Source organism: Agelaius tricolor, unplaced genomic scaffold (genome assembly GCF_023055355.1).
Source record: "Agelaius tricolor isolate 1412-34295 unplaced genomic scaffold, bAgeTri1.0.p SCAF_10, whole genome shotgun sequence".
Taxonomy (NCBI): domain Eukaryota; kingdom Metazoa; phylum Chordata; class Aves; order Passeriformes; family Icteridae; genus Agelaius; species Agelaius tricolor.
In genome coordinates this window covers 17,523,238-17,549,835 of record NW_027269270.1, presented here as the reverse complement: position 1 = coordinate 17,549,835, position 26,598 = coordinate 17,523,238, and the positions used below count along the sequence as shown (strand labels likewise).

Sequence of the window (26,598 nt, the reverse complement as noted above, 5' to 3'; positions counted from 1 at the left end):
GTTATTTTACTTAAAAAAAATTATATACTTACGCAAAGGAAATGACAACAAAATCAAGCCAGTTCCAGGGGTCACGAAGGCACGTAAAATCATTTATACAGAAGCCTCTTGCAAAGACTTTTACTAGAAATTCAAAAGTATAAATTCCAGTGAAAGTGTACCTATGAGAAAACATTCAAGCAAAAGTTAAAGATTGTTGGGTTGTTCAGTGATACACCATGAGCATACAGGAAAATAACTCAAACCCAGTAATTATTACATGCACAGAACAGAAGTTATAAACTCACATAAAGTATGACTGGTTTTCCACCATTCTTTTGTGAGATAATAGGATTATACTTTTGCATTTTGTCTGAAAAATATTTTTGCAGTTTCTAGCACATAAGATTTTTTAATTTCAGCACTCAGAATGATAACCATGAATAACATGGAAAAAAAGTTTTGTTCAAATAACATTTGAGCATGGTTGCCACATCAGAAATAAAGTCCATGGCTAAGTAAAACCTAGTACTTACTGAAGGGACTTGACAATTGAGAACGTAGACTTAAGAATGATAAACAATAATCCTCAGCAGAGGTATTTTCTTTAAAGAGTGGGTGTATCCACTCTTTAATTAGATTTTGCTGCACAAAATGAAGGTGTTTCAGAGGGGCTATGGAAACCATCTTCCACACTGAAAACCAATAGTTTTGGGTGGAATGACCAATTTCTTTTTTTCTTTTTTTAATAATAAAGAACAGCTCAGGAAGGAGAATGCATGAAAACACTGCTTGTAGGAACATTCTGAGGAAATGTATTTATCAGCATTTTGTTCAGAGAAAAAAGGTTAACAATGTCACAGCTTCCTTCCTTCACAGAGCTTGCAGGACTGTGCTGCTTTGGGATGATCAAACTCCAAGCAGGAAAAAGGAGAATACTGGTTTTACACAAGTAAGTAAAACTGCATGGTCTAGCTCTTAATTTGCTTTTCATTTTTAAAGCATTTTAAAAATTATTAGCCTATTTAAGTATACTTACTCTACATATTTTGCCCATTCTGGAAGATTTCTCCATGTCATTAATACACAATTTGCCAAAATAGTGAGCATAATGACCTTGTTGAACAATGTTGACTGTAGTTAAGGAACATACCCCTTTTAAAAGCCAAATTTGCATAACGCAATATACAAGGAATTGACCAGGACATAGAATACAGACAACATATATGATACAGATCAGTTTACTATCACCAGCAATGTCATAAATAATGCAAAGATATTTCACAAGAATGATGGTTATACACCTATCACAGAATCATTTAGGTTGGAAAAGACTGCTGAGGTCACCAAATCCAACTTTTGACTCTTGACTTGTCAACTAGACCATGGCACTACGTGCCACATCCAGTCATTTCCTGAACACCTCCAGAGATACTGAGTCTACCACTTCCCTTGGAAGTCAATTCCAATGCTTGACAACCTCTTTTGTGGAGAAATTCGTCCTGATGTCTAACCTGAACTTCCCCTGGTGCAGCTTGAGGCCATTTCCTCTTGTCCTGTCACTGGTTACCTGGGAGAAGAGCCTGCCCCCCACTTGGCTACACCGTCCTTCCAGTGAATTGTAGACAGCAGTAAGGTCCCTCTGAGCCTCCTCTTCTCCAGACTAAATACCCCCAGCTCCCTCAGCAGCTCCTCACAGGACTGACACCCTTCACCAGCTTTGCTGCCCTTCTCTGGACCTGTTCCAGAACCTCAATGTCCTCCCTGAACTGAGGTGCCCAGAACTGGACACAGCACCCAAGGTGTGACCTCACGTACAGGAGGACAGTCATTGTTCCAGCCTTGCTGGCCACACTCTTCCTGATACAGGCCAGGATTGCCCCTGGCTTCCTTGGCCACCTGGGCACGCACTGGCTCACGTTCAGCTGCTGTCTACCAGCACCCCAAGCCCTTTCCCACGGGGCCACTTTCCAGCCACTCTGCCCCAGTCTGCAGCACTGCATGGGGCTGCTGTGGCCAATTTGTAGGACCCAGCAGTTGGTCATGTTGAACCTTGTGCTCTTGGTCTGGCCCATGCGTCCAGCCTGTCCAGGTCCCTCCGCAGGACTCTTCCTGCCCTCCAGCAGATCAACACTCCCACACAACTTGGTGATATCCACAAACTTACCAAGGGTACACTCACCCCCTTCATCCAGATCATCCATAAAGATTTTAGACAGGGCTGGGTTCAATACTGCATCTTAGGGAACTCTACTAATGACTTCTCTTCTTCTGAATTTAATCAGCAGGTTAAGTGACCAATCTTAGCTCAGATTGATTTTGAAAGAATCATTTTTTTTGGCAGGAACACATTCAAACACTAAATCAAAACTCCTGGTGTTAACATTAGTAATATTAATCAGTAACCATTTTTAACAAACCACTTGAAAAGGATATGAATGAACCAAAATCTTAATAGCTAGTCTTCTAGTGATATTGAAAGGAGATAAAAGGTACAAGGCAGGTGTGGCACTGAACCTGTGGATTGTCTTCGCTTTATCCAGTACTATAAATGTCTTTAAAAAATAGACAAAAAGGGCATGAGGGTAGCGGGCTTAGGAAATTAAGGATACATTTTAGAAACCTTGCCATAGTACAGGCTGCTTACACACACCTAAGTAGCTAAATTTATTTTCAGTAGAATTGCGGAAGGAAATAGCAGATTCCAAATTTTCATATGAGCAAAGAAAATTCTACACCACACATTCTTTGTCTCTGGGCTCTTAAAATCTGCATTTCAGATTTTCTAGGATTAAGTAATTACATTAAAACTATAATTAAAAATATGACTTTTAAAATTTAAATTTAATGAAGCTCTTTTACTTGCATTTCAGAACAAAATTGGCAATGCAAAACAATGCACCTAAGTAACAATTTTTGGGACCTCGCAAAGAGCTATTTAACCATTTCAGCATGTTAAAACTGCTTTTGGGGGAGACATCCTTGACTTTTAAAACCCTTGGCTTTATTGCTTGTGCAACTGCCACTACCATAAATGTAATCATTTTTGATTTTAAATAGGAGACACAATGAAAATTTAATCAAATGATATCTTAATTCAATCTACATTTAATGATTATTCTCTCAAAATCTATAATCTGGAAATAAGCAGGTTATAACCCTGAATATTTCTGTTTTCCAATGACATTTTACTGTAAAAGAAACAGGTCATTTGTCAATAGTGTTTGTGAAGTTAAGAGAACAAAAACTAAAATAACTAAAAAATCTGCATGATTATTAGTCTTCAACATTTTATACTAGAAAAAAATGCTTTAATTAGGTTGTTATTACTGATATAATACAGCTCTTTTGTTAAATTCTTATCTTGCAAGACACTATTTTGTTGATTATTGAGTACTTAATTTCAAAAACCTGTTCTGTGGTTTTAATTCAACAAGTCTTTTATTTATTACACAATAAAACAGCCACTTGCTGCTTATTTTTTACTGCCTTTTTAATGTAAACTCAGTTTTGTATTCCTTCTTGACATCATTTCACTTCACATGCATATATAAAAATAACTTTCCTTCATCTGTACTTGCCAAAGTAAACACCTTGCTCTTATCTTCCTTTCTTCCTTTTTGTCAGTATATCTATAAATGAAACTGAATCAGTATATATCAATTTAGATTTTGTCTTTGCCTGTAACACAGAACCAATATGGAAACACAAAGACTGGTTTAGTCTTTACATTTTTTTTTAAATTTTGTAAAACAAATATTTTAATGATATTTTCAGGAATGCTTGACAGTGATTATTCTGTCATATGACTGAGTGAGGATTTTGTCTAAAGATGCCTGTAATGAACTAGATCTTAGGCATCTTGTTTCTTACAAAAACGTAGAGAGCAGACAAAGAGATGGAAAGTTAAATGGTTCAGCATTAAATCAGATCTGCAGAGATTACAGGACATTTAAAACAAAATCCATTAACTAAAATACCATAATATGATACATTAAAAGAAAATTTCCTTTTCTTTTTTTTTTTAAAAAAAGCACAACTTTACCAAGAGTTACAGTTGTCTTTATAGAAATCAAAATAACTAACATGATAGTACCTATTGCATAATACTTCCAACCAGAGCTTCTGACCAACTCCCCAGCAGAGCATTTATCAGGTTATAGTAAAACGGGAGGGCTCTAATTACATTCTTAGTACAAAACACTTACTTTTTTATTGATGTAATATGGGTCCAGGTCCTCCAGGGGTTCAGACACCATTCCTGGAGGAATATCACCATAAATAAATGGCAGTGTCTTTCCTGCCTCTAAGTCATTATTTGGCTCTAGGTGATCTGCTTCATGACCAGCATCATCTGTAGGCTCCTCTTGGTGACAATGAAATTTTTCATCAGCAATACGTTTTTCAATGGCTGCAAGAGATTCTTCAGTGAAATAGAAGAAGCTGTCAGGTCCTGGTGGTACCAGCATTGCCTGTGCCATCTTCTCATTCTGCAAATTTTAAATGCTTTTAGGCTCTTGTGTAAGAAGATCCTAGGAGGACATGTAGGAAAAAGAAAAAAGAAACAGAAGGTCACACCACCAAAAAAATCCCCAAATGTAAGCTTTTGGCGTAGTCAGAATCTGTCTCTTTTCTCTTTATAAAGCCCTGTAGCAAGAAATATTTCAATTAAGAGTCAGATATTTAATAGAAAATTAGCTTCTCATGGCAAAGAGATAGAAGTTAAGAAGTACAGAAAATAATTAAAAAAAAGAGAGATCAAATTCTCTTACAGTTTGTCAACTCAGGTTAATACCTCACAACAAAAGAAGAGAAAAAATTCTAACTTTCCCTAGCCTAACATTAAGTTACATTATTGCGAAAAAGTAAAAAAATGCTTCAGCACAGCTAAGTATTGCAGTCAATGGTCACAACCTCTACCATACAGAGCTATACATTTTTGGCACACCATGTTAAAAAACTCTTGCATTTATATTAAAAAAGTAGAAAGAAAAAACATGCCATTTTTATTACTGTCAATTTCTTATGGCAACATTGCTCCATCTGGTGGCTTATACTATGACTGCCAAACTAATGTTCATATTATACTGTCAGGTACTACAAAAACACATTCTATCTATAAAGCCATATTCACAGGCAGAAAGCAACTGGCCTGAAGTTCAGTCTTTCCCTTTTAGGCTTTCTGATTCATATTGTAACTTTGATGGCGCTGTCCCTCTGTAATTAAGGAAGTTATGATGGATGAAGTGTTTTAGATTTATACAAAAAGCACAGCACAATCAAAAGCACAGTATTCTCTTTGAGAACAAGGATATTTTCAAAATACTTAAAAATAATAAATTCATTAAATTCATTAATTGATCATTTCTTTCTAGGTTATATTTTCCACAGTGAGTGTACAGTTAGCACCTAACGGTGCAGTATGTTCAGAATAAACCAATTTTTTTGAACAGACACAAGATGGAATCCAGTCCCACTTGCTGACAGTCATTAAGTGTTGTAGCCTTTGTCAACACAACATTGTGGTGAGTTGACCTTGGCTGGCTGCTCTCCCACTGACATTCCACAAAAGGAACTGCACAGGGGAGAATGAAGTGAAAGAGCCCAGGTATTAAAATAAAGACAAGCAGATCATTTACAAATTATTGTCATGGGCAAAACAGACTCACTTAGGGAAAAATAACTTACTACCAATTAAAACAGAATTGGAAGGTAAAAACCATAAATCCTAGAAGAATTTTCCCTCTGCCTGTTTGCTCCAGGCTCAACTTCACTGTTCACGCTCAACTCCTACACCTCCTCCCCCAACAAGAGGCATGGGGATGGTGGGGAATGGGGCTGGCATCAGATCATTGCAGTTCTTTGCCACTCCTCCCTCCTGTTTTTCCCTTGCTCCAGCATGTCCCTCACACAGGCTGTGAAGCTGTGGGATAAGGTTGCTCCAGTGTGGCCTTTGCAGTGCCTCTCCCTGGAGGAACACTCACTTTCTCCAGGGTGAAGTCCCCCAGAGCTGCAGGCTGGGTATCTGCTCTGGCACTCTCCTCCTCTATGGACTGCAGGGAAACACCTGCCCCAGCATGGCCTGTCCCAAAGCTTCCAGGGAGCTTCTGCTCCAACCTGCAGCCCTCCTTGCACTCCTGTTCCCCTGGCCCTGGAGCTGTTTCTCACACCCTCTCACAGAGTGCTCCTCACACTGACCTGTGGCATTTTGCTCTTTTCCAGGTGTGTTTTCCCATCCTGCCTGAGCTGGGCAAAGGGCAGCCCTGGGCTCTCCACTCAGAGCCTGCCTGGCAGCCCTGAAACACCGCGGCCACTGCTCAAGAGTCACCACAGGCCTCAGGGTCAGAAACACAGGCCTCACTGGAAAAAACTTAAAGCAGATTTAGGCGATGGCAAGTGCTGTAGGTTCCTGCCATCACAAAAGCCACAGAGTGAGCCAGTTCTGACCCCAGTGCATGCAGGGAGGATGCACTGGGAAGGAAAAATACTGATGGCAGACTTTTTCATGAAGTGTAACAGCTCCAAAGTCAAATAACCCATGACACAGCGAATCCCAGATAGCTGCCTCTTCTATGCCAACTTTTAGGTCAACTTAATATTAGTTGAGGTAATTTTCTACTTCTAACAATTTTACAGCAGGAACTACATTGCCATGGACAGACAGACAACCCATGATGCAAGCCATCTCTTCTTCAAAATTAGTCAGCTGAGGTTATGGACAGACTTCAAATCCCTGCTTTTTCAGCTGAGCCACAACAGGTTCCAAGTCTTTGGCACATACCACAACAGACACAACAAGAGTGGGGGGCGGGGGGGGGCTCTTTACACTGACTACTACAGAGTTGAGAAATTTCCTTATAAATAATTATAGAAATCAGACATTTTTCATGTCACCTGGTAAGTGCTTTAAAAAAACACAAACAGGTTTTTTCTCTGGAAAAGAAAGCCTGAGAATGCCAAGTCTTTCCTTATTTCAAAACGCCTCATCTCATCTGTTCCATCTTAAAGCGATTCACCATTTTCAAATGCAGGATTTGATTGCTGTTTAGTCTTTTGGGGCAAATTGTTCTCAAATCCTTAGCACCAGTGAACCTGAAGATCTGACCAGTCCTACTTGGACTGAGAACCAGCTGTGTCCCAAAAGGTACTTTTCCTTCAGAAGCTGAATGACACACGTGGCTCTAAACCTTCACCAGCAAAAAGGGAGAGAGATCTGTCTTCCAAAGAAGAACACCAGGATCTCTTTCCTTCAGCTTCATTTCCACCTAAGAACTAAGGTAACACAAATATTACTTGGTACCTTTAGGTCATTTATTTAGCTTACAACTCTGGGTTTGTTTTTATTTTTTTATGAAATGGAGGGGTAGGTATTATCTGCTTCTTCATTTGTAAGCTGAAAATTCAGAAAAATAATTTCCTTAGTGCAAGCAGCTGAGTCTATATAATTTGTTTTTTGAAGTCAAGGAAAGTTCCTACTAGTAGGGACTTCCCCCTACAACAAGGTTGTAGCAGTATTAACTTAAGTAGTATGTTTTTCCTAAAAAAAATGTCTGTAACATATAGGAATGACTTTTTATATACCAGTACTACATGTATTATAACAGATTCTGAGGACAGCACTTGTAATAAAATTTGTATTTCATGAATGATGCAAAGAGTTAATGCCATTGTAAGTAGTCCACACACACTCAGTTATTATCTAAAATGGTTAGATGGTTGCACAAAGTCTTTTAGAGGCTGAAGAGACAAAAAAGCAAGATCTACAGCTATTAGACCAACTTCTACCTTACAACGAAATAGAACAGGAGCTTTACAAATGGTGCTGCCCTGTCACAGGAATGGTGCTCTCTACAGGCTGTATAAAATACAAGCTTTTCAGCACAGCTACACACCACTGACCAGTCTACTATGCCTATGAACAAGTAGGAGTACACTTGGCAGTCTAAAAAATACTGAGGCAAATGTCTTTCAATGATTATCTTCAGAAGCTAGCATGTCAACAACAAAAACCAACCAACAAAAAAAACAAAAAAAACAAAAAAACAAAAAAAACCCAAAAAAACAAACAAAAAAAAAACCAAAAAAAAGGGAGATACTGGATGAGAATGCAAATATATAACATAACATTCAGCTAGTCTTTTGGAGGATGTTCTCATTACTCAGATAAAGACTCTACAAAACTTAAAAAACAGTTTTCTAGTCAACGTTAGGCATATAGACTTGGAAAGCGATGAATGTGATGCCCACAGAAACTACTCAAATCAAACATGTACCTGAAAATGTCACTAACTGTGATGTCTGTCTATGAATTTTGTCTGAATTTACTCTTTAAAGGTTTATAATGCGTAAAACTAAAAGTTTATGACTGTTCATTTTAGCAAATACCACTACAGCCTTATGGCAGTTTTATTGCAGTTGTTATCAGAATGAAAGCCAACCTTTCCACTTGCATGTTCATATTCTGCTGGTTTATTCAGCAAGGCTGAAGTAGGACCCTCAGGGCTGAGATGAACTCCAGCATTTCTCTCTAGAGACACCACAGACAATGTCTGCAGCACAATTCTCAGTGTAAACACAAAACAAAAAAAGTTATTTTCCACTACATGACAATCTCTTCTGTGAATGCCTCATTCTAGCAGCCTAATCACAGCCCATGCTTGGAAAAAAACCCCACACCTATTAAATACTTCTTGAGTTTCAGTTCAGTGGCTATTTCCTTTTCATGGCTTTTTTAAAGTACTGCTAATATATAAATGTTGTAGCACTGTGGAAAAAAGTGATGCTGCTTATACTGTTATCTCATGAAAATCACTTTACCCAAGAAAGAAATGGAATGAAAAACAAAAAAAGAGATAAAGTAGGATGGATTGGTTTAATGACTTAAATGCGGCTCTTTCCTGCAATTTTGACATCATTTGTATTACAAATTAAGGTAATAACAATCAAATCAGAAAACCATATTTAACATGAATCCTGAAGAAACTGTTATCCTTCCATCCAAAAATCCCACAAAGGTCCTTCTGAAAGCCCAACATTAAAAAAATCAACATCAGTAAAAACAAAACCCAACACATAACTCCCCATTTTCTCAACTTACTGTTAATAAACAGTCTTCTAATCTTTCATGGCTAGGTTGTGCATGTAAGGCTGATTGGAGACTGTCCATCAAGCAGGACAGAAAATCCAAATTACAAATGAAAGATTACAGAAAACTGCTACAAACCACAGACTCTGTAGCAGCATGGTACTAGGAGGAAACTCCTGGGGCAGGAATGAGCCAGTTAACAACCTGATACTAATGTTAACATAAATATATTCTTATGGAATATGGTTGAGTGAGCAAGAATAATTTTTAAAATACATTTTAGAAAATATTCTTAATACATATACAAAGAAAAGCATCAGGGTCATTTATACTAAGTCAGGAGTTTTAAGCTTGTGTCCACCAGGATATGAAAAAAAGCACAAATGGATAGTTTTTATTGTTTCTATATATATAAAAATTTAAAATATAAATACATATGCATTTATTTCTATATATTACTTTTAATATTTGCAAAAATAATGGTCAAGCTTAAAACCTAACCAGTCAGCAACAAGCCCTCAATACTTACAAAATGTGTTTCCCTAACGCAGCATTTTTATCTTAACATTTTTCAAATGTAGAAATAAGACATCTGCTCTTCCTACTATATATTCTGCAACATAATGACCAATTTTTTACAGCATTGTTTCCAGCGTTGTCTCTGCTATGGTACATTTCATAATGTTATTTGAGTAACTTGAATCGAGCTTTCAGTGTACTAAAGAAGCCATCCTACTGAAATTACTACGCCTCAAAAAACATCTTAGCTTCACATGTAGGAAATTTCATTAAAAATAAGGCAATCAGGTAAAGATGTTCAGTGAATTTCATTTAGGCAAGTGATCAAATCTGACGAGTCATAAACAAATTTACAGATTTGTTTTTTGCTATGCTCTTTTTTTGTGCATTTCTGTACATTAAAAATAAGGTGTTTTTTTCCATGGACATTTAATTCTTCTATATAAATTAAGACTTACTCTATTAACTAATATATTGTCATTAAGCAGTGATGCAGCCTTCAATTTCTACAGAAAATAAGCTGGGTTTATTACTGCTATGTCAGTTGCACAATTGTGTGAAATTCACAATCTGTGACTGCAAAACAAGCAGGAGGCTATAAGACAAATCCAGAAAATTCTTAGGACAGTGGTTTAATCTAGAAAGCATCTGCTCCTAAACATCAATAAGAACTAAAAGGTTTCTGAATTATTTATTGCTTTGAGACTGAATAGATTAGACCTATGCTATATTTCACCCCTGATACTTCTCAACAAAAGATTGTGCTAATGCAATAGCACTAAGTGGGACAGCTGATTTTTAACGAAAATTTTTACCATGTTATTCTTTTGTCTGTAAGTCATTTAATTCTCTATAGCTTGTCCACGAAAATAATTTTAAAACCCAAAGTAAATGCTTATGGAGGACAAAATTAATTTCTGTTCAGTTTAATGGACTCCTTATATGAAAATTGCCTTACATGACCTCTAATTCTTCCAAAGGTATTCTAAACTAGATATTTTCAATTCAATAGCCTCTGATTTCAATTTATGAGCTTATGGTAATACATGGAAGACATCAAAAATATTAATATTGCAGGAATGAAAAATGCTTAAAAGATACAAGATGCTACAGCTGATCTTCAAAAATAAGAATTCTCTAATAAAAGCCCATTTTCAGAATCTGCAACCACTTGGGGGCAGATCAGTTTGCCTTTCCTTTATGTCAGAAAATGCATTAATTGGGTGCAGATCTAGGAAATTCAGTCCTCACAAACAAGCAATTCAATCCCCATGTATCAAGCAGCCACCTTGGAACAGAGCCAATACACAGCAAATAAAAAACCATAAGAGATTTTACTACTGGCAAGGCATGGAAGAACTGTGAAAAACATGCTACATTGCCACAAATGTGACATGCACATACGATGATATTTCTGCTATTTGCATGACTACTTGGACATTTTTCCAGACCAGAGGAACACTGCTCAAAACATCAAGACCCTGCTTCTAGTTAGGTCCAAATAAGTCATGTAGCCAACTCTCTGCATAATAAGCCTAATTTAAAGCTTCCTCAGCCTGTTAACTCCTCTTACAATCCAAAGACAAGTTTGTATCAGATTTGCTCCTACACTAAGGCTGTTATTCACTTCAATAGCCATCAGTGCTTCTTACTTTCATGTATTTATAATAAAAAATCTTCTCAGAATTTTCATTTGGTGACATCAGTTCAGTGAACCTACTGATGTCAGGTCTTCTCCCTCAAATTTTTGAATACTTTTTTTTTTCCTTTTGGCAAATAAGAGAACACAGGAAAAAAGAATATGGATGAGTGGATGAGGGGCAGGGGGAGGAAGAAAGCAACTCTGCCACCAAAGTAAACACACAGAATGGGAAAACTGGCTGCAGAACGTAAAAGAGATAAAGCAAGGAGTACAGACAGACCTCTTTCTATTCCTCTTTCTGGCCAGACAGGCTCCCTATATCTCACTTAATTGCCTCATTAGTGTAATCTGAGTCTACTTTCTGTGCTGGTCTGATTTCCTAGAAAGACTCAGCTACTGTTCTGCAAATGGATACAGGCTGGGATGATTGGTAAAACCTGGCTCAGTTTATAGCAATGTGGGGGCAAAATTCCCACATCCATTCTAGGGCTTCCTGCAAACACATCAAAAGGGGAAAATGGCATTAGCATACATCAACACAGAGATTGATGGCAGGATGTTCTTGAAAAGGTCCACCTGTTAGGTTCAAAAAGGATTTTGCTCCTTCTGGTATATGACTGAATTTTTGTATGTATCAGAAAAAAACTGTTTACTAATGACATCCATTAAAAAAGCCACAGAAGCAGAATTAGCCTGTAAAACTGAAATGAGAGTTCAATACCAGTTACTCTGTTTAGTTCAACAGCCTGAAACACAATGCTGTGTTGGTACAAGAGAATTTCAGGCTGTCAGCCTCATTGACAAAGTTCACCATCTGCTTCCCAATGAGAGCATGAGAAGGAAAGCAAGAATATGCTAGAACACTTGACACCATGATGGCATTCAAAAGTGCATTTGTTCATTTTTTGGTTGGTTTAGTTTTTGTTTTAGTGGAGGTTCAATTATTTACAAAGAAAAGCTTTTTTTGGTACAGATTGCCACGTGCTCTGGGATGACTCTACTTGAGCAGGGAGGTTGGACATGATGACCCGCTGTGGTCCCTTCTAACCTGACCTATTCTGTGATTTTGTGACTGGGTGCAGTATAAACAGTGCGATTAGCATCACTCCAAAATATTCATTCCTGTGGACAGAACTTTTAAAGGGAAGTCCACTGTCAAGGCTTTGTCACAGAAGAAGTTTCTCTTACATGTCTGCTTTGCTCCTTACCTCCCGTGACTTGTGTTCCATAGCATGTTACTAGTTTGTCCCTTGTTATTCACTTGTCATCTACATATTCTGTCCTAACCAATTCAATTTATATGGCACATTAATAATAAAAACTCACATTATTCAAACTTCACTTAATATTAAAATTTCACTTATTGTGCATTTCCGTGGGTTTACAAAAAACACTGTTTTTTATAAATATGAAAACTAATGTAAGAGCATGTCTTCTCTTGGACATGTTAGCTGCAGAATAGCCACAGGAATAATCATCAAGCAAAGGTGCCAGGAGAGTATAGACAAATCCAAGTGGTTTGGAGAGCCAAAGAAACTCCTCTAGCTGAAGCAGAAAATATATACACAAAATATGTACATATCAACAGCACTGTAGGAACTTGCAGAACATGGTAAAATTACAAATAGCACAGCACTTAGAGTGGACATAACAGAATTAGGGGAAGAGGCCTTTTTCCTCATACCAAGTTCATCCCAAAAAACCCCAAACAAACCAGGCACCCTCATCATCATCATTTTAAGCCAAATGTTAACCAAACTAAATCCACAACTATGCCAGGGGCTGAAGTAAAGAGCTAGAGAGCATTTCCTTTGTTTTTTCTCCATGTTCTGACAATCAGAACTAGTTTAATAGAGAATTGCTTCCTATCACAAGTGAAAGAGACAAATGGAAAAGAGATTGTGAAAGAAACTCGGAAAACAGGTTACTTGAATTTAAAGTGTTAGAAAGTGTCAAGGTGAAACTAGTTTGGTAAGCACAGGCCTCTTTCACATACAAATAAGCCCTGGATTTACTACACTGTCTGTTCTGCTCAGTTGTGTCCAGGGGCGAAATTATTTTTTAAAGGAAATTTTTTCTTATGAGCACTGAGTCTTTCCTATAAACAATGATAATTCTCTTAGTCTTTATCAGTCATTTTCAGACATTCATGTGATCATAAGCCAGAACAAAGGAACTTCAAGACAAATTTGGCAGTAGTTTTCTCTGGGGCTTGAATCCAAAAGTCTTAACATTTTCTGAAGTATTTGTCCTCCTTCATTCCCTTTTATTCTCAGCTTTATATTGTGAGACAGGTCTGCATTCAAATGTATCTGACATTGCATCCAGTTGGCAAGAATTCAACAGGAGACTTTCTCATACAAAACCCTCACCACTGGAGACTAAAGCACAGCTGGAAACACATGTCATGTTTTCAGTTACTTTCCATATTTACTTGCTTTTGAAAATTACTCCTGTTCTATATTGTGTAAACAAAAATTATGGACAAGAAAAATGAACTGGATTAGATTAATCTATTATAAAAAAAAAACAAAACCAAACAAGTTATTGCTACTCTTGTGTCTGCAGAGGAAATGATGAATAAATAAACAGATATGACAGTATCCTCCAAAAGAAAACAAAACCTGCTGAAAGAAAAAAGGAAAGAAAATTCTGAAATATTAATCTAATTTCATAGTTGTTTTTTTTCCCCCACTGAACCTGTTTTACCCTTTTTTTCCTCCACTGAACATGTTCTACCTTCTGCATTTAAATTTAGATTTTTAAAATCAAGACTGCACTGGCTGATACCAATTGCCAGCTGAAAAATGAATAAGAGGCAGCAGTAAAACACTATATCATATTGGATTATTGAAAAATACTGAAATATTGACAATTATTAATGAAGTATTACCATTAATAGTACTAGAATCCAGCCAGGGAAATACATTTTACAACCAATTTGTCTGATTGAAAATCCATTTTAAAGGATTTCACTGCTTGTACAATGAGAAGTATTGTTCAGCAATTAAGTGTAAAAGATTCTTGAAGATAGAAAGAAAAAGATAGACTTCTATGACCTTTTTCGTTATAATCTTTAGAGACAGATAAATGTAGTGTTCTGGTTCAATCTCCTCTTCTGGTCACTAACAACATATTGAACAATTGAAAAAAAATTCTTTTTCACCTCAGGTTAGAATGCCAGATATCTGTATTTTCCTGAAGCATGCTTAAAAACTCAGTGATTAAGAATAAGGAGACAAAGTTGGTCATTTTATTGCCCTATGTTTTGTAAATTGTGAAATATTCAAATTGCTTGCAATCATTTTATTAGCAGCATGGCTATGTTAGGAAAAAAAAAAAAAACCTACCAAGTTCACGCTGCCTTATCAGGATGTGCACTTGGTAAAAGAAAAAGAACCGCATAGAAAAGTGTCTGCCAGTAATACTTATTCTGAAGTCACAGAACCATCTACTGGCTTGGAATCACCTGCCTTGAACTCAGTGATTCATAACCTTTCTGAACAAACCCACCTGGACCCTGGGGGTGGCTCAGCACATCAGGCTGGACAGGGCTTTGATGGGGTGGAAGATGTCCCTGGGTGCCCCTGATGACAGGCCTGTCCCTGTGCCCAGCACAAGAGTTAAACACCCTTCTGACCAGCAAAGGCCCCACCTCCCACACATGAAAGCACTTGCTGAGAGTCTCACTTTTATTTCTACTGCAAGATCAGCACAGGGAACATCCAAAGATGGCCTGATAGTTATCAGTGTTTGTTCATCATAAAATCTAGAGCCATTGGGAATCCTTTCAGAAATGACACTTGATAATCATTTACTTTGCACAAAAAAGCACCAGATGAATATCTGGTGGCATCTACAGGCAGATGTTTGAAAATTTACCTACAGCAACAGTGACTAGAAGTAGTCATGAGCATACAGGGGACAGAGAGTGAAAAAATCCTCCCTCCCCCACCGGCCCCAAAAACCCATAAAGCCCAATCAAAACTAGCTCTAATCTTGTTCCTCACTGTAGGCACACAACTTTTCTTAATACATGTGCCATAGTACACAGTCCCCTATAACAAGGGAATCTCTGCCTGAACTGCAGTGATTATTTATACTGTGGTTGTGCAACATAAAACAGAATTGCAAGGCATTCACAGAAAACAGTCATTAAAAGAGCAGGATATAAAGTGCAGCAGTTAGTTTTAAAAAAGTAATTTTTTTTTCTTTTCTTTTTTTTTTTTTTTTTACATAATAGGCTGCCATTTTCTATTTCAGACAAAAGGAAAGCAGTTGTTTCAGTCCAGACCACCAGAGCCACTGTACTTTGTCAGCATTGTGGAATGACATTCAGCTTCAAAACCTTCTGTGTTTCTTCCTTCCCAGTCGTAGAGTAGGAATCAATAATTCAATCAAGTATTCATCAGGAGAGGGGAATATCCTATTAGTCAGTGCCTGCATTCCTTCCCCCTCACTTTTCTGCATCACTTAGATTTCCAGAAGAGTACATAATTCTTTTTAGCTTAGCCAAAACCAAAGCTCTATTAGTTTAAGAAAAAGAGTATCTGCAAATTCATGTACAACTTTCTAAAGCTAGAAGTGATTACATACCCATTATAAACATAATGTTAGAACTTTTAGAAAAGAGCCAGAAAATTCACAATGCAAAAGAATCCGAGGAACGGCAGCAAATCACCATTTTTGGAAAAACAGTTACTAAAGACTTCTTCAATTAAACACCCATCTCCATCTAAAAGATTCCAGCAAGCACACATCACCATTACCATGATGCAAAAACCATGAAAAAGGATTTTGTGGCTAGTTGATTTGCTGATAAACACATTTACATCTCTTAAATTACTCTCAAAGTACTAAGCTACTGTCACTTGACACATTTGTCCAAAGATGGAAGGAGCATTGTCCTCAATCTGACTGAGAACTGATTTTTAACAGAAAAACTTGAAGATCACCTTTATTTATTATTTTCTGAAGGCTGCAATTTTATTCTTTGGCATCATTCATGAAGTAGTATCTTCACTACAAAGGAGAGAACTCTGAATTTAGTGAAAGGACAAAGATATAACAAGATAAGAAAATAAAATGTGCCTCCAGTGACCAGATGGAAGGAAAGAAAGACAAAATAGGTGATCATGGCTATTAGGTGTTCGAGACAAAAGGCCTCTTCTTTCATTCAATTTATTTAATCTAATTAAAAAGATAATCTTTATTAGGTCACAGAAACCGCTACATAATATTGTCAAATATTATCTCTAAAACATTTTAAACCTCTTCTTGCCTATGACAGTCTTTGTCTAACAAAAAGAACTGGTAATTGATATATCACTTGAAAGAGATAAGATTTAAATCCTTAAGATCATAAAAGAAAATCATAATAAAAATTCTTATTGGTTTTACTTCCTTATAAATTCTTTAAAAGTCATGCAAGGCAATTCCAATTTTGAATTGTGTTTTCCCACCAAAACTGAGGTTCATATTATTAATGAAGTGAATAATTTGAGAGTAAGTCAAGAGCTCTGTTTATAAAAAGACTTGTATAATCTTTTTAACCAGGGAAAAATGTAGTAACTCCTTAAAAATACATCAGTTGACCTGCAAGAAGAAAACTAAGCTTCCAAGAAATAGGATCTGAATCCTAATGTAAATTAATGAATATATTTTTCTTAACAGAAGTGGTATACAACACAGAACTCAAATTTATCTAACACAGTAGTCCACAATGTCATGTATTTACATGCCAGGAAATCTTTTGTGGAGGCTCTGGGAGAAATCCAGGCTGTGCTGATCAAGGCTATTGTACCTAACAGGATTGCCTGCAGGGAGAGGACAAGCAAACTGCTCTCTTACATCCTCTAGGACAGACCAGGAGATCAACAGAAGTTCAACACAACTCAGTACCACCACTGCTCTACACAAAAGCTGGAGTCCAAGTCCCAAAGCAGAAATACTCTAACAGAAAAGAACCTGTCTTTTGATTGGGATAGAAGGAAAAAAAACCAAAACTACACCATGAAAATTGGTATGTCCTAGCCAGTAAGGGGCTCTGTTTTTGTATGAGATCCCTCTGCTGAACCTGAGGTGTCAATTGTCATAAAGACTTCTCAGATTTTGATGGATTTATATGGAAAGCAATCACCTTCATGTTACCCTTAATATGAGGTGATTCCAAATATAAAGTCCCTTTGTTTCCACTGGACCTTCTATAGACATGTTTGCCTGAACAGTGCCTTCACACATTATTTTCCTCATTAAGTACCACCTCACTGTGCCAGTTGTTCAACTCCCCTCTCTCCTGCCTCCATTGGCCTGCATGCAATCAAAGACAACCAACACTAGAAATATTCTGCCCAGGAATTCAGCTCTCAGATAATGACCCTCTCTTTCCCCCACCATCTAGGTAGGAAAAACCCTCAAGGCCTTAAAACATCCTGTGCACCAGATGAATAAATCCAGAAAAACTTGTAGCAAATCAGAAGGTATGGGGTTTTTTTCCAACAGAATGTTGCGAAGCCTTTATAAACAAATTGTAGATAAATGTATTCTAAATGCTTTCTTCTGTCTCTTGTTGTACCAATTAATCTGGTTATAAATCCTAAGAACACTGAAGATACTGCATATTTTCAAAAAATTGATTTATTTCATTTCCTTTGATGTTTTCTTTTCAATGTAAACCTTGCTGTAAGAGAAGGGTTCCCAGACAGAATCAGGGTGGAGGTACAAAAGCTGAGCCAGCACATAAAAACACACCACTTGTTGAACAACCATAATCCCAATGCTGAGCAAACGTGCAGCTCCCAGGCAGCAGGTCCCAGAGAGGCCACTGATGGATTAAGGGCAGAGAAGGACGGGTCCCTGCTAGGTGGCACACCTTCAAAATAAACATCTCCTCACTGGCTGGCCAGCTGCTCACAAGGCACATTGCTCATTATTATAAAGAATTTGCATGCTAGCTGAGCAAGCCAGATGGTTAAGAAGCATACTCACATTAATTATTTGGGTACTAGAAACAGAAAGCTCCTTCCTGGCTGCTGTCTGATCAAATATCAAACATTTCCTCTACACATGCAGTATGAGAACAGAACAACTGGGTCTCACCTGGGAGGGAAATCAGTGCCATGGGTGGAGGCAGCTGGGGGTGGGGTACATCAGAAGGAGAGGGTGGCTGTGGTAAGGGGGGTGAGGTGTGAAACAGTCAAGAATTACTAAAGAAATTGTGGAAAGAAAAGAAATACAACAAAGGCAGGAGAAAGGGAAAGATGCAGCCTTTATACAATCTGTAATAGCCTAACTCCAGGTATATAAGTTTTTTATACACAGTAAAAATAGTTTGGCAAAATACTTCCCAGGGATGTTGTAAATATTCTAAGACATATATTATACATTCAGGAAACCTGAAGGTATAATAATGAACACAGTAGGATTTCATATTTCACACTTAAGGCACAAAAAACCCCCTTATCAATGATACTGTTGCAAGGTAAATCATTATCTATAAAAGCATTGTAAAGTTACATACAATTTAAAATTAAATCAAAGTGAGTGTCAATATTGTGTTTGTATTTGGTTATTTCTCCTCTGTAGTTTATCATCACTGATTATCTACTCATTTTCATTCCAGGATAATGTGTTCAGTGAATCACAGCTGTCCAGACACAAAGCCAAACAGGGAGACAAATGCAAAAGGGTTGCCTGTTTTGTCCCAGAACTTGGTGGGGTCTTGGGAGCACCCAAGACAGAAAAAAACTAGAGATGACCGGCCAGGTCCTGCTTTGGGTGGAGCATAAATGGCATCATCTTTCTGCCTGCTGGCAAGCACCTGGGCACAGCACCAGGCCTGAGGGACCCCAGCACTGCCCAGCCCTGTGTGCACACAGGGCACTGCTGCTAGAGGACACTGCTCCAGCCCCTCTGCAGCAGCAGCTAACACTGCAAGGACACACAGGGACACTTGAGGTCTCTTGGCCACTCGGGCCCCACTCAGATATAGCAACTTCAAACAAGAATTTTACAGGATTACACTGGATAATGATTCTGCAAATGCAACATCTGAGAAAGCTGTAGTTTCAAGCTAAAGAAACCCCAGCCTAGATCTATACATCACTGGTTTCATCAGCACAGTAAGAACCCAAGAATAAATTAAAACTTTACATACAGAAGGGACTCCAATTTAATATATGTCACAAATACATCACAAAAGGGCACAAAAGAGGCTTGCTGGAGCATTACTGCTGAATTTCCTTACTTAACTTGTTGAATTGAATTTCATGGTGAGATTTTCAGAGAGCCCAGTCCTCACAGAAAACACAACAGAGCTTCTATGGAAATAACTGTATTAAATCTATCTTTTCACATATGAAAATATATTCAAATTTCTGTTGGGGTGAAGTGGCTTTGTTTTGTACACAACAACTGCATCCAAAATCATGTAATTTTTCTTTTAAACTTTTGCTTTGATACTAATCTTCTAGAATGGATTTCTTCCACAAATTTAAGAAAACTATTTATACTGAACTTATTACATCACAGGGGAAAATGCAATCTGTACTTAAAAATTTGAGAAAAAGTGAGTTTTCCTGTTAGACATCAACTAGTTAACGGTGACAGAAACCTTTACAAGAGTAACAAGACAATTAATGGAAAATCTTCCCTAGTAGCAGACAGTGTGCTTTGAACACAATTGCTTCAACCAGTGCAATCACTCATTACTGAGAATGACTCAACCCTCTCTATGGAGCATGACATCTGTGATTATTATTGATAAATACATCCTTGTCCTGGGCTGAGTTTACAATTTATTTCAACAGGAAAGGAAAACATTTTTGAAGATTAAATTATACCAGTTCTGTCTCCATGTGTTCTGGATTATATGCACTTGTGCAGTCCCAAAGGACATGCTGCAGAAGGCACCTAACTCAGTGCCCCTATAAAATAGTTAAATGAGGACACATATTCTTGAAGGATTAGATCCAAGTACAGTATTTTTCTTTGGACTGGTGTAAGATGGAATGTCTTCTACATGCTATCACCACTTATTAGCAGTGAGTATGTATTAACAAGAAATGAAATTTACTTATATGAAGAAAAAAAAGTGTTTTTCAACATCACCTCAAAGCTTCATCCTTGCCTCAAATAAGAGAAACAAGTTTTACGATAAAATATTGAAGGCAAAAGCTGTCAATGTCGATACTGCACTGCTGGTAATAAAACCTTAGGCCAATAAAATCTGTTTTAAAGCCCAGAAAACTGTTCATGTCTCATACTATTTATCTGCACTTAGTATTTCTTTTAATGTATGCAGTTTTAAAATCAACAACCTGTTTTACTCACTTCCATTTCTCTCTGTTGAATTTCTTCTGCAAACCCTGAAAAATGTTTTAAATATGGAGAGAGCAATGTCTGCTTTTGTGTCTCTTAGGAATACCATAAAATTATCAATGCCTAAGATTTACACAAAAATTGTATTTTCATCAAATCTGCACTTGTATAAACTTTAGCTAAATACACCTTTAGAGGGCCAGCTAAAAGCCACAGTATTTTTAAATATAGATAAGAAAGAAGAAAAAAGCAAGAGCCTACATGGAACTATCCTCTTGGAATTCCCAACACAGGGAAAGGGCAGGGATGGAGTAGGGGTGAAGAGGTGGGTGACATCAAAGCCCTTGGAGTGGCTAATGGCCAGCGCGGCCCTTGGCAAATGTCGCAGCGAAATCCTGTACACAGCTCTGACCATCCTGACCCTCCGTGCGCGATGCACACCCAGAGCTCTGCTCCCACCCTGACACACCCTTCCCTCCATCGGGAGCAGCCAAGCAGCCGCTGTGTCTCTCACAGGGGGAGCAGAGCCACGATGGATTCCTCCTGTTTGCCCACAACAGCTGAGCTCGGCAGACAACAGCAGCAACAACGCAGCAACTGATCCGCTTCTAACAAAAGTAAATTTTCAGTCCACTTAAAAGCTGAAAAACATTTAGACAAACATACAGCTGACATGAAAATGGCAGAGTCAGAACTGCCTTTCATTGCATATGAAAATTCTCATCTTAAATGGTGCTGTGGTGCTATGCATCAAATTGTAAACATGTCATACAGTAACACTGATTTGGGGGGGGGGGTTGGTGGGTGGTTTTGTTTTGGCTTGGGGTTTTCATTGATAGCTGGTTTTTTGGGGGTTTTTTTTGTTGTTGTTCGTAGAGGGGTTTTTGTTGTTAATAACTCATATGCACATTTTTGTTCAAGCTCAACAAGTTCAACTGGGAAAAATAACATTAAATCTACCCTTCCACTACTTAATTTTTCTTTTTGCATCCCACTCTGATTAGAAGTTTTTTTATTTTAATCCAGAAACTATGAGATATTTTGGTGAACAAAGAAACACTGAATACATTGGAGTCCTCAAGTTCAACAACACAATCTGATTTTACAAAAGGACAGGGAAAGGGTACTGAAATTAATTGTTGCAACTAACAGCTTCCTTTTTATAAATCACCTTACAGTTTCATGTAAGGATTATTCCCATCATTTGTTTTCCTATCAAGACTTCTTCTTTTTTTTTTTTTTTTGAGGCTCAAGCAGTGCTACTTGTAGGATGCACAAAGTGCACTTTTATAAATGACTTCTCTTTGTATAAAAGTCACGACAAACCAATTTGGTTGAACAAAATAACTTTGCTGCACCTGAACTATTAGCTGGAATACCAGAAGTTCAGAGTTAAGGAAACAGGCATAAAAGAAGGATTAATGCATTGGTTTTCATTCTCTACAAGAATGCCCAGCAGATAAGGCTGCCCGAGACGAGATTCTGCTGTTCTTCCTGGCTTTCCCTGTTGCTCTCTCCTCTGTGCTTCTTCCATCTTTTCACAGATGTGGTCACCACTGCTTAGCAACCAAGGGGACATGATGACAGAGGAAAATCCTCCATCTAGAGCTCACCCTGCTCCACCTACAAAGCAGCAAACTACCTTTCACAGCAAATTAGGACAAATATGTTTCTTTGTTACCGCAGAGGTACCCAGTGGGACCTCATATGTACCTTCATGTAAGACGAATTTTCTTTTCTTAGTGGATGCACAGAAGAGAACTTAAGCTGGGGGAGAACCTGAAACTTGTCGGTAAAAAAGCTCCCCAAATACTAATTCCAGGTAAATAAATACATAATTAAATATAAGGGAAAGAAAAGAAAAAAAAAAAAAAAAAAGAGAAAGCTCCGATACCGCGGGGATGGCAAAGAGAAAAGCGAAGACGAGACTCAACCGAACACCCTACCTACTTCTACTCAAGTGCTCCAGGCGATCTCCAGGGAGAGCCCAGGCAGCTTAGACCCAAGTCCGGGCAAGATCCCCGCCAACCCGCCGGCGGATCGCCCCACTCACCTCTCCCATGCCACAGGTAGGTGCGGTCCGGGCGCCGCCGCTCCGAGCACCGCCCGCTCCGCTCCGGGCTCCGCTGACTCCGGGCAGCCCCGCCCGGCCCCGCCCGGCCCCGCCGACAACGCCGCAGCGCCCCCTCGCGGAGCCCGCGGGCGAAGCTGCTGCCGGCCGGACTGAAACGTGAGGGTTGGACAGCGCCTTTCCTCCGGGGCCATCCCGCGGCCGCCCGCTCTGACCCCCAGGCCCAGGGGGAGTCACAGCGGGGTCCTACCGCCGCGGGGGACAGCGGGAGCCGGGGCGGGGGCAGAGCCGGCACCATGGAGAGCGAGGGGCAGCCGCGTCCGCCGTTGCTGCCCGCAGCGCCTCCCGGCCGCTGCCTCTCCTGGCGCCCCTTCCCGCGGCGGCTTGGGTCGGTTCCAGTGAGCGCACGGCCACACTTCCCTCTGCCATCCATTCACGTCCAATGCTAAATGGGTTTCCGAGAGAAAGTCATGGTGTCCTTGGCTGTAATTCAAGGTAGTAACATAATACAATTTGCCTTATGAGCTTTTAAAAGCGTTTATGTGTGTTTTTTCTACTGATGACTAACTTTAATACCTTCTGAATCTCTTGGAAACCTGCAATGAAAAAAACAAGCTAGTTTGCAGCTCAGTGAGAGAAGGGGTGTTTTATGTGATACATTACTTAAGGAAGTTTCTCAGAGGAGTTACGTTTTTGTTTAATGTCCCCCTTGCTTCTGGATGTGGACAACAGACAATAATCCTGTGCAGATTTTAGGGGAACATCAGCACCTGAAGAGCTCCAAGCAGGAGAAACATAGAGCACCATTTTCACAATGTGTATTTAAACTCCTTACAGATCACCAGCTGCAACTAAAGCCACAGCTAAGCCTAAGTTCAAGTGCTTAGTCCCTCAGGTAAAATGCCAGCCTACCACTGCTTTCCAGCACTTTTCACAATCAGGGCTTCTATTCCTGAAGGCCTCCTGCTGTGGCCTGGGCACATTGTCTGCATTGATTCCCTTGTTCCAATGTTTGGAAAGCTTTGGTGCATCCTGAGTGCTGTATAAATAGGTCACAGCTGTAGGTTTTGTCTGTGGTCATATGGTTAAACCATTAAAATCACTGGAAATACCTTGAATTCCCTGCTGCTTACAGAGCAGGGAAGGGAAACACAAGATAGTTTTGTCAACAGAGTATGAAAATTTCATATATAACATATCTGTCAAAACAGAATGTCAATTCTGTAATACCAGTTCTTCTTCCAGTCTTTAGAAATAAATCTTCACCTCAGTTAGAACAATAAATTATCAAAACTCACAAACATTTCTGAAAATGTTCTTATGTGATCTGATTTCTGTGCTCATGTTTTCTCACCCAAAATCTCACTTTTCTTGATGCAGCACTAGCATGCCATGACAGTGTAGGAGGAGATGCTAAGAAGGCATTCTCCTCTCCACTTCTTTTATTTTAGCAGAGACAGCAGGTCATGAGTTTCTATAGCACACTGAAGCCATTTCCCCATTACCTGATTTGGTAGCAGCACCCAGCCACATGGAACATGCTTGAAACAGTATCCATATTATTCCTGACTGGCTGCAAGAAACCAGCTCCTTGACTACATCTGTGCAAATTAAAACAAAAAAGGCACTCATTCCCTGCAGTATTGTTATTGTAACACTATTTGATAACATATATCCTAAGAAGCTGCAATTTAGTACAGGAGACACCTGATTTCGGTGTCTACAAATGAAATCCTTTAGATTTCTACATGCATTTAAAATTTAATGTTAAACTGAAAGAGATCACATGCAGAGGAATTTTTTTTCCTCATCTCTCAAAACTCAACCCAAATAAAGAGAATTTCCCCCTTTTCAATGTTAAGTTTTTTTCCAATTTTTATTCTTTTCTTCATCATTTCCACATTTTAGTGATGATGCACAATTACTTTCTGAATGCCTTGTCTACGTTGAAATCTGTAATATTTGTAATATCTGTAATATATTCCATGTATATTACTTGAATAGTCATGTCTGTCTTAGGGACAGACAGCCCTGTGATATTCCATAGGATGGATATTATATAGTCAGCAAATAATGACAGTGCTTTTAAAACTAATATGTATTATCAAACCAATAGATTTTCTTACAGCACACAATGCTAAATTAATACTAAATATGTAATTTGTTATATTAAATTGAAATAGGTCATTCAAAAGCACCCCTACACAGCAGTCCTGTTTTTCATCTGTTTACAGAAAAACATCTATTTCAATTCATTATTTGGCTGCACTTAATGCTAGAGTTGCACAGACAACAAGTACACTACAGCTGCTTTACTTATTTGGTCTCTGGTTTCACAAAGTTTTAGTGATGCACAATTCTATAATAATGACACTAAAAATGATACAACCATTATTACTAGGACCATAACTGTAATTGCAATCTAATAACTGAAAAGTGATGGGGTTTATCAGGTGGTGCAACCTGTTTCCCAGGGAAAGAGTGAATTGCAATATTTAATATGATAGCACCACTTAGTGTTCAAAGTGGATATGGCTTTGTAGTCAGTACTTTTCTTAACAGCTGCACTGCCACCTGAAGAAAAACAGTGATGACACTATTTATATCTCATTAATCTTATACATGAGAGAAGTAAAGCATGGATACATACGTGCTGAATATAAAGATATTGGAAGAAAAATGTTTAATACTTATCTTGATATAAATGACCCATATGGAAGTATTTACAGGATAAAAATCACTGCAGTTTCTTACCAGCATCTTTTCTTCAAAAGCTAAGACACAATTTTTGGCATGTTTAGTCCTTTAGTTCCTTTTCTACTTTGCTACTTATAATAGATCATCCTGAAGAACAGAACAGATTTACCCTCTGCCCACACTTCCCACTGAAGAATATTATACCACATAATCTGCCAACCTTTTATTCATGAACATGATCAGCAAAAGGAGATGGTCAGTAATTGGTTTCAGAAAGTCTTGGCTTGGCATTCAGCCATGTTAAAGTCACAATGCTTGTATTAATGTCATGGTCTCCTCACAAGGATTGGATATCTGGGAAATTAAAATTATCCTATTTTCTTCTCCAGCAATCCTTTTTTCTGTCAGTAATGAAATATTGCTGTCTCAGGGCTGCTTCACTGATGTCTCTGCAGTGCGCCAAGATCAGCAACTTCCTCAACAGTCTGAAAAAGATTTTCATTGGAAAATTTTAACATGCATTTATTCTAATCTTCCCTTCCTCTTAATTAGTAGTTTTACATTTTTCTACAAAAATTGTACCATCAGATTTCACCACTGAAATTTTCCAGTTAGGTTTCTTTCTGGTGTTATATTGTCTCTCTTCACCTGACTTTCCCTTACCATGTATTCTGTATTTTAAGATAAGCCATTTGCAAGATGCAACGAGTTTCTTGATGCAATGAGTCAATATTATCATAGACAATATATGTCCCAGAATACACAGTATGTAAATAATTATCCATAAAGCCAAAATCACAGTGTTCTGAAGTGCTGTTTCACTGCTTATTAATTGCAGAAAGTAATATGTTGGTCTGTATGATTCCTGTGCTCTTCCATAGTTTATCTACCAGTGGCTTGAACTAAAGAAATAGTGGACTATTATCAGCCACATCTTAAGATCTTTTAAAATCTACTAATGAATTAAAATGTGGTTATGAAATTATCTAACTATTAAAAAAAACAAAAAAGTGAAAAATTAAGCAGCAGGCAAAATTTGCAATTACAAATTTTCCTGTAATACACCCATTCCAAAGCAATGTAGAAGCAGTATCTGAAAGGTCTCACTGGGCTGCAGTGTCAGTGGCCTCAGAGGATGCACAGAAAACAGTTTCAAGACAATGCTTTGAATTAAGGGAATTATGTACTGCTTTCACTCTTTCACCTGCCCGCCAACAGTGGTCTCCAACTTCCTGCTCAATACCTGCATATTTGTTTATTTGTCTTATTTTAATGGAATTTCCATCC

The 26,598-nt window shown here is 38.2% G+C and overlaps 1 protein-coding gene and 1 long non-coding RNA gene across 4 annotated transcripts in view; one reads left to right on the top strand and one right to left on the bottom strand.

Annotated features, from left to right (window-relative positions):
- The window catches only part of LOC139593720 (sodium channel protein type 2 subunit alpha-like), a 122,855-nt gene that overhangs the window by 38,474 nt on the left and 57,783 nt on the right, over nt 1–26,598 (bottom strand). Inside the window, exons 8-13 of one of the 2 annotated variants that reach the window (XM_071434989.1) lie at nt 25,532–25,796; nt 24,120–24,215; nt 4,188–4,511; nt 2,417–2,534; nt 1,019–1,109; nt 33–161 (exon numbers count right to left, since the gene is read on the bottom strand). In XM_071434989.1, the coding sequence (XP_071291090.1) occupies nt 33–161; nt 1,019–1,109; nt 2,417–2,534; nt 4,188–4,460 (611 nt within the window). In that variant the 5' untranslated portion in view covers nt 4,461–4,511; nt 24,120–24,215; nt 25,532–25,796. Of the gene's footprint in view, nt 1–32; nt 162–1,018; nt 1,110–2,416; nt 2,535–4,187; nt 4,512–22,596; nt 22,732–24,119; nt 24,216–25,531; nt 25,797–26,598 lie in introns of those variants that run through there. The other variant, XM_071434990.1, reaches the window with a different exon arrangement.
- LOC139593722 (uncharacterized) lies at nt 155–22,602 on the top strand. 2 transcript variants are annotated; one of them, XR_011680380.1, is made up of 3 exons: nt 155–931; nt 6,202–17,704; nt 18,847–22,602. It is a non-coding gene; the product is annotated as an uncharacterized lncRNA (long non-coding RNA). The 2 variants fall into 2 exon arrangements; XR_011680379.1 differs by lacking the exon at nt 18,847–22,602 and having other exon boundaries at nt 6,202–18,774.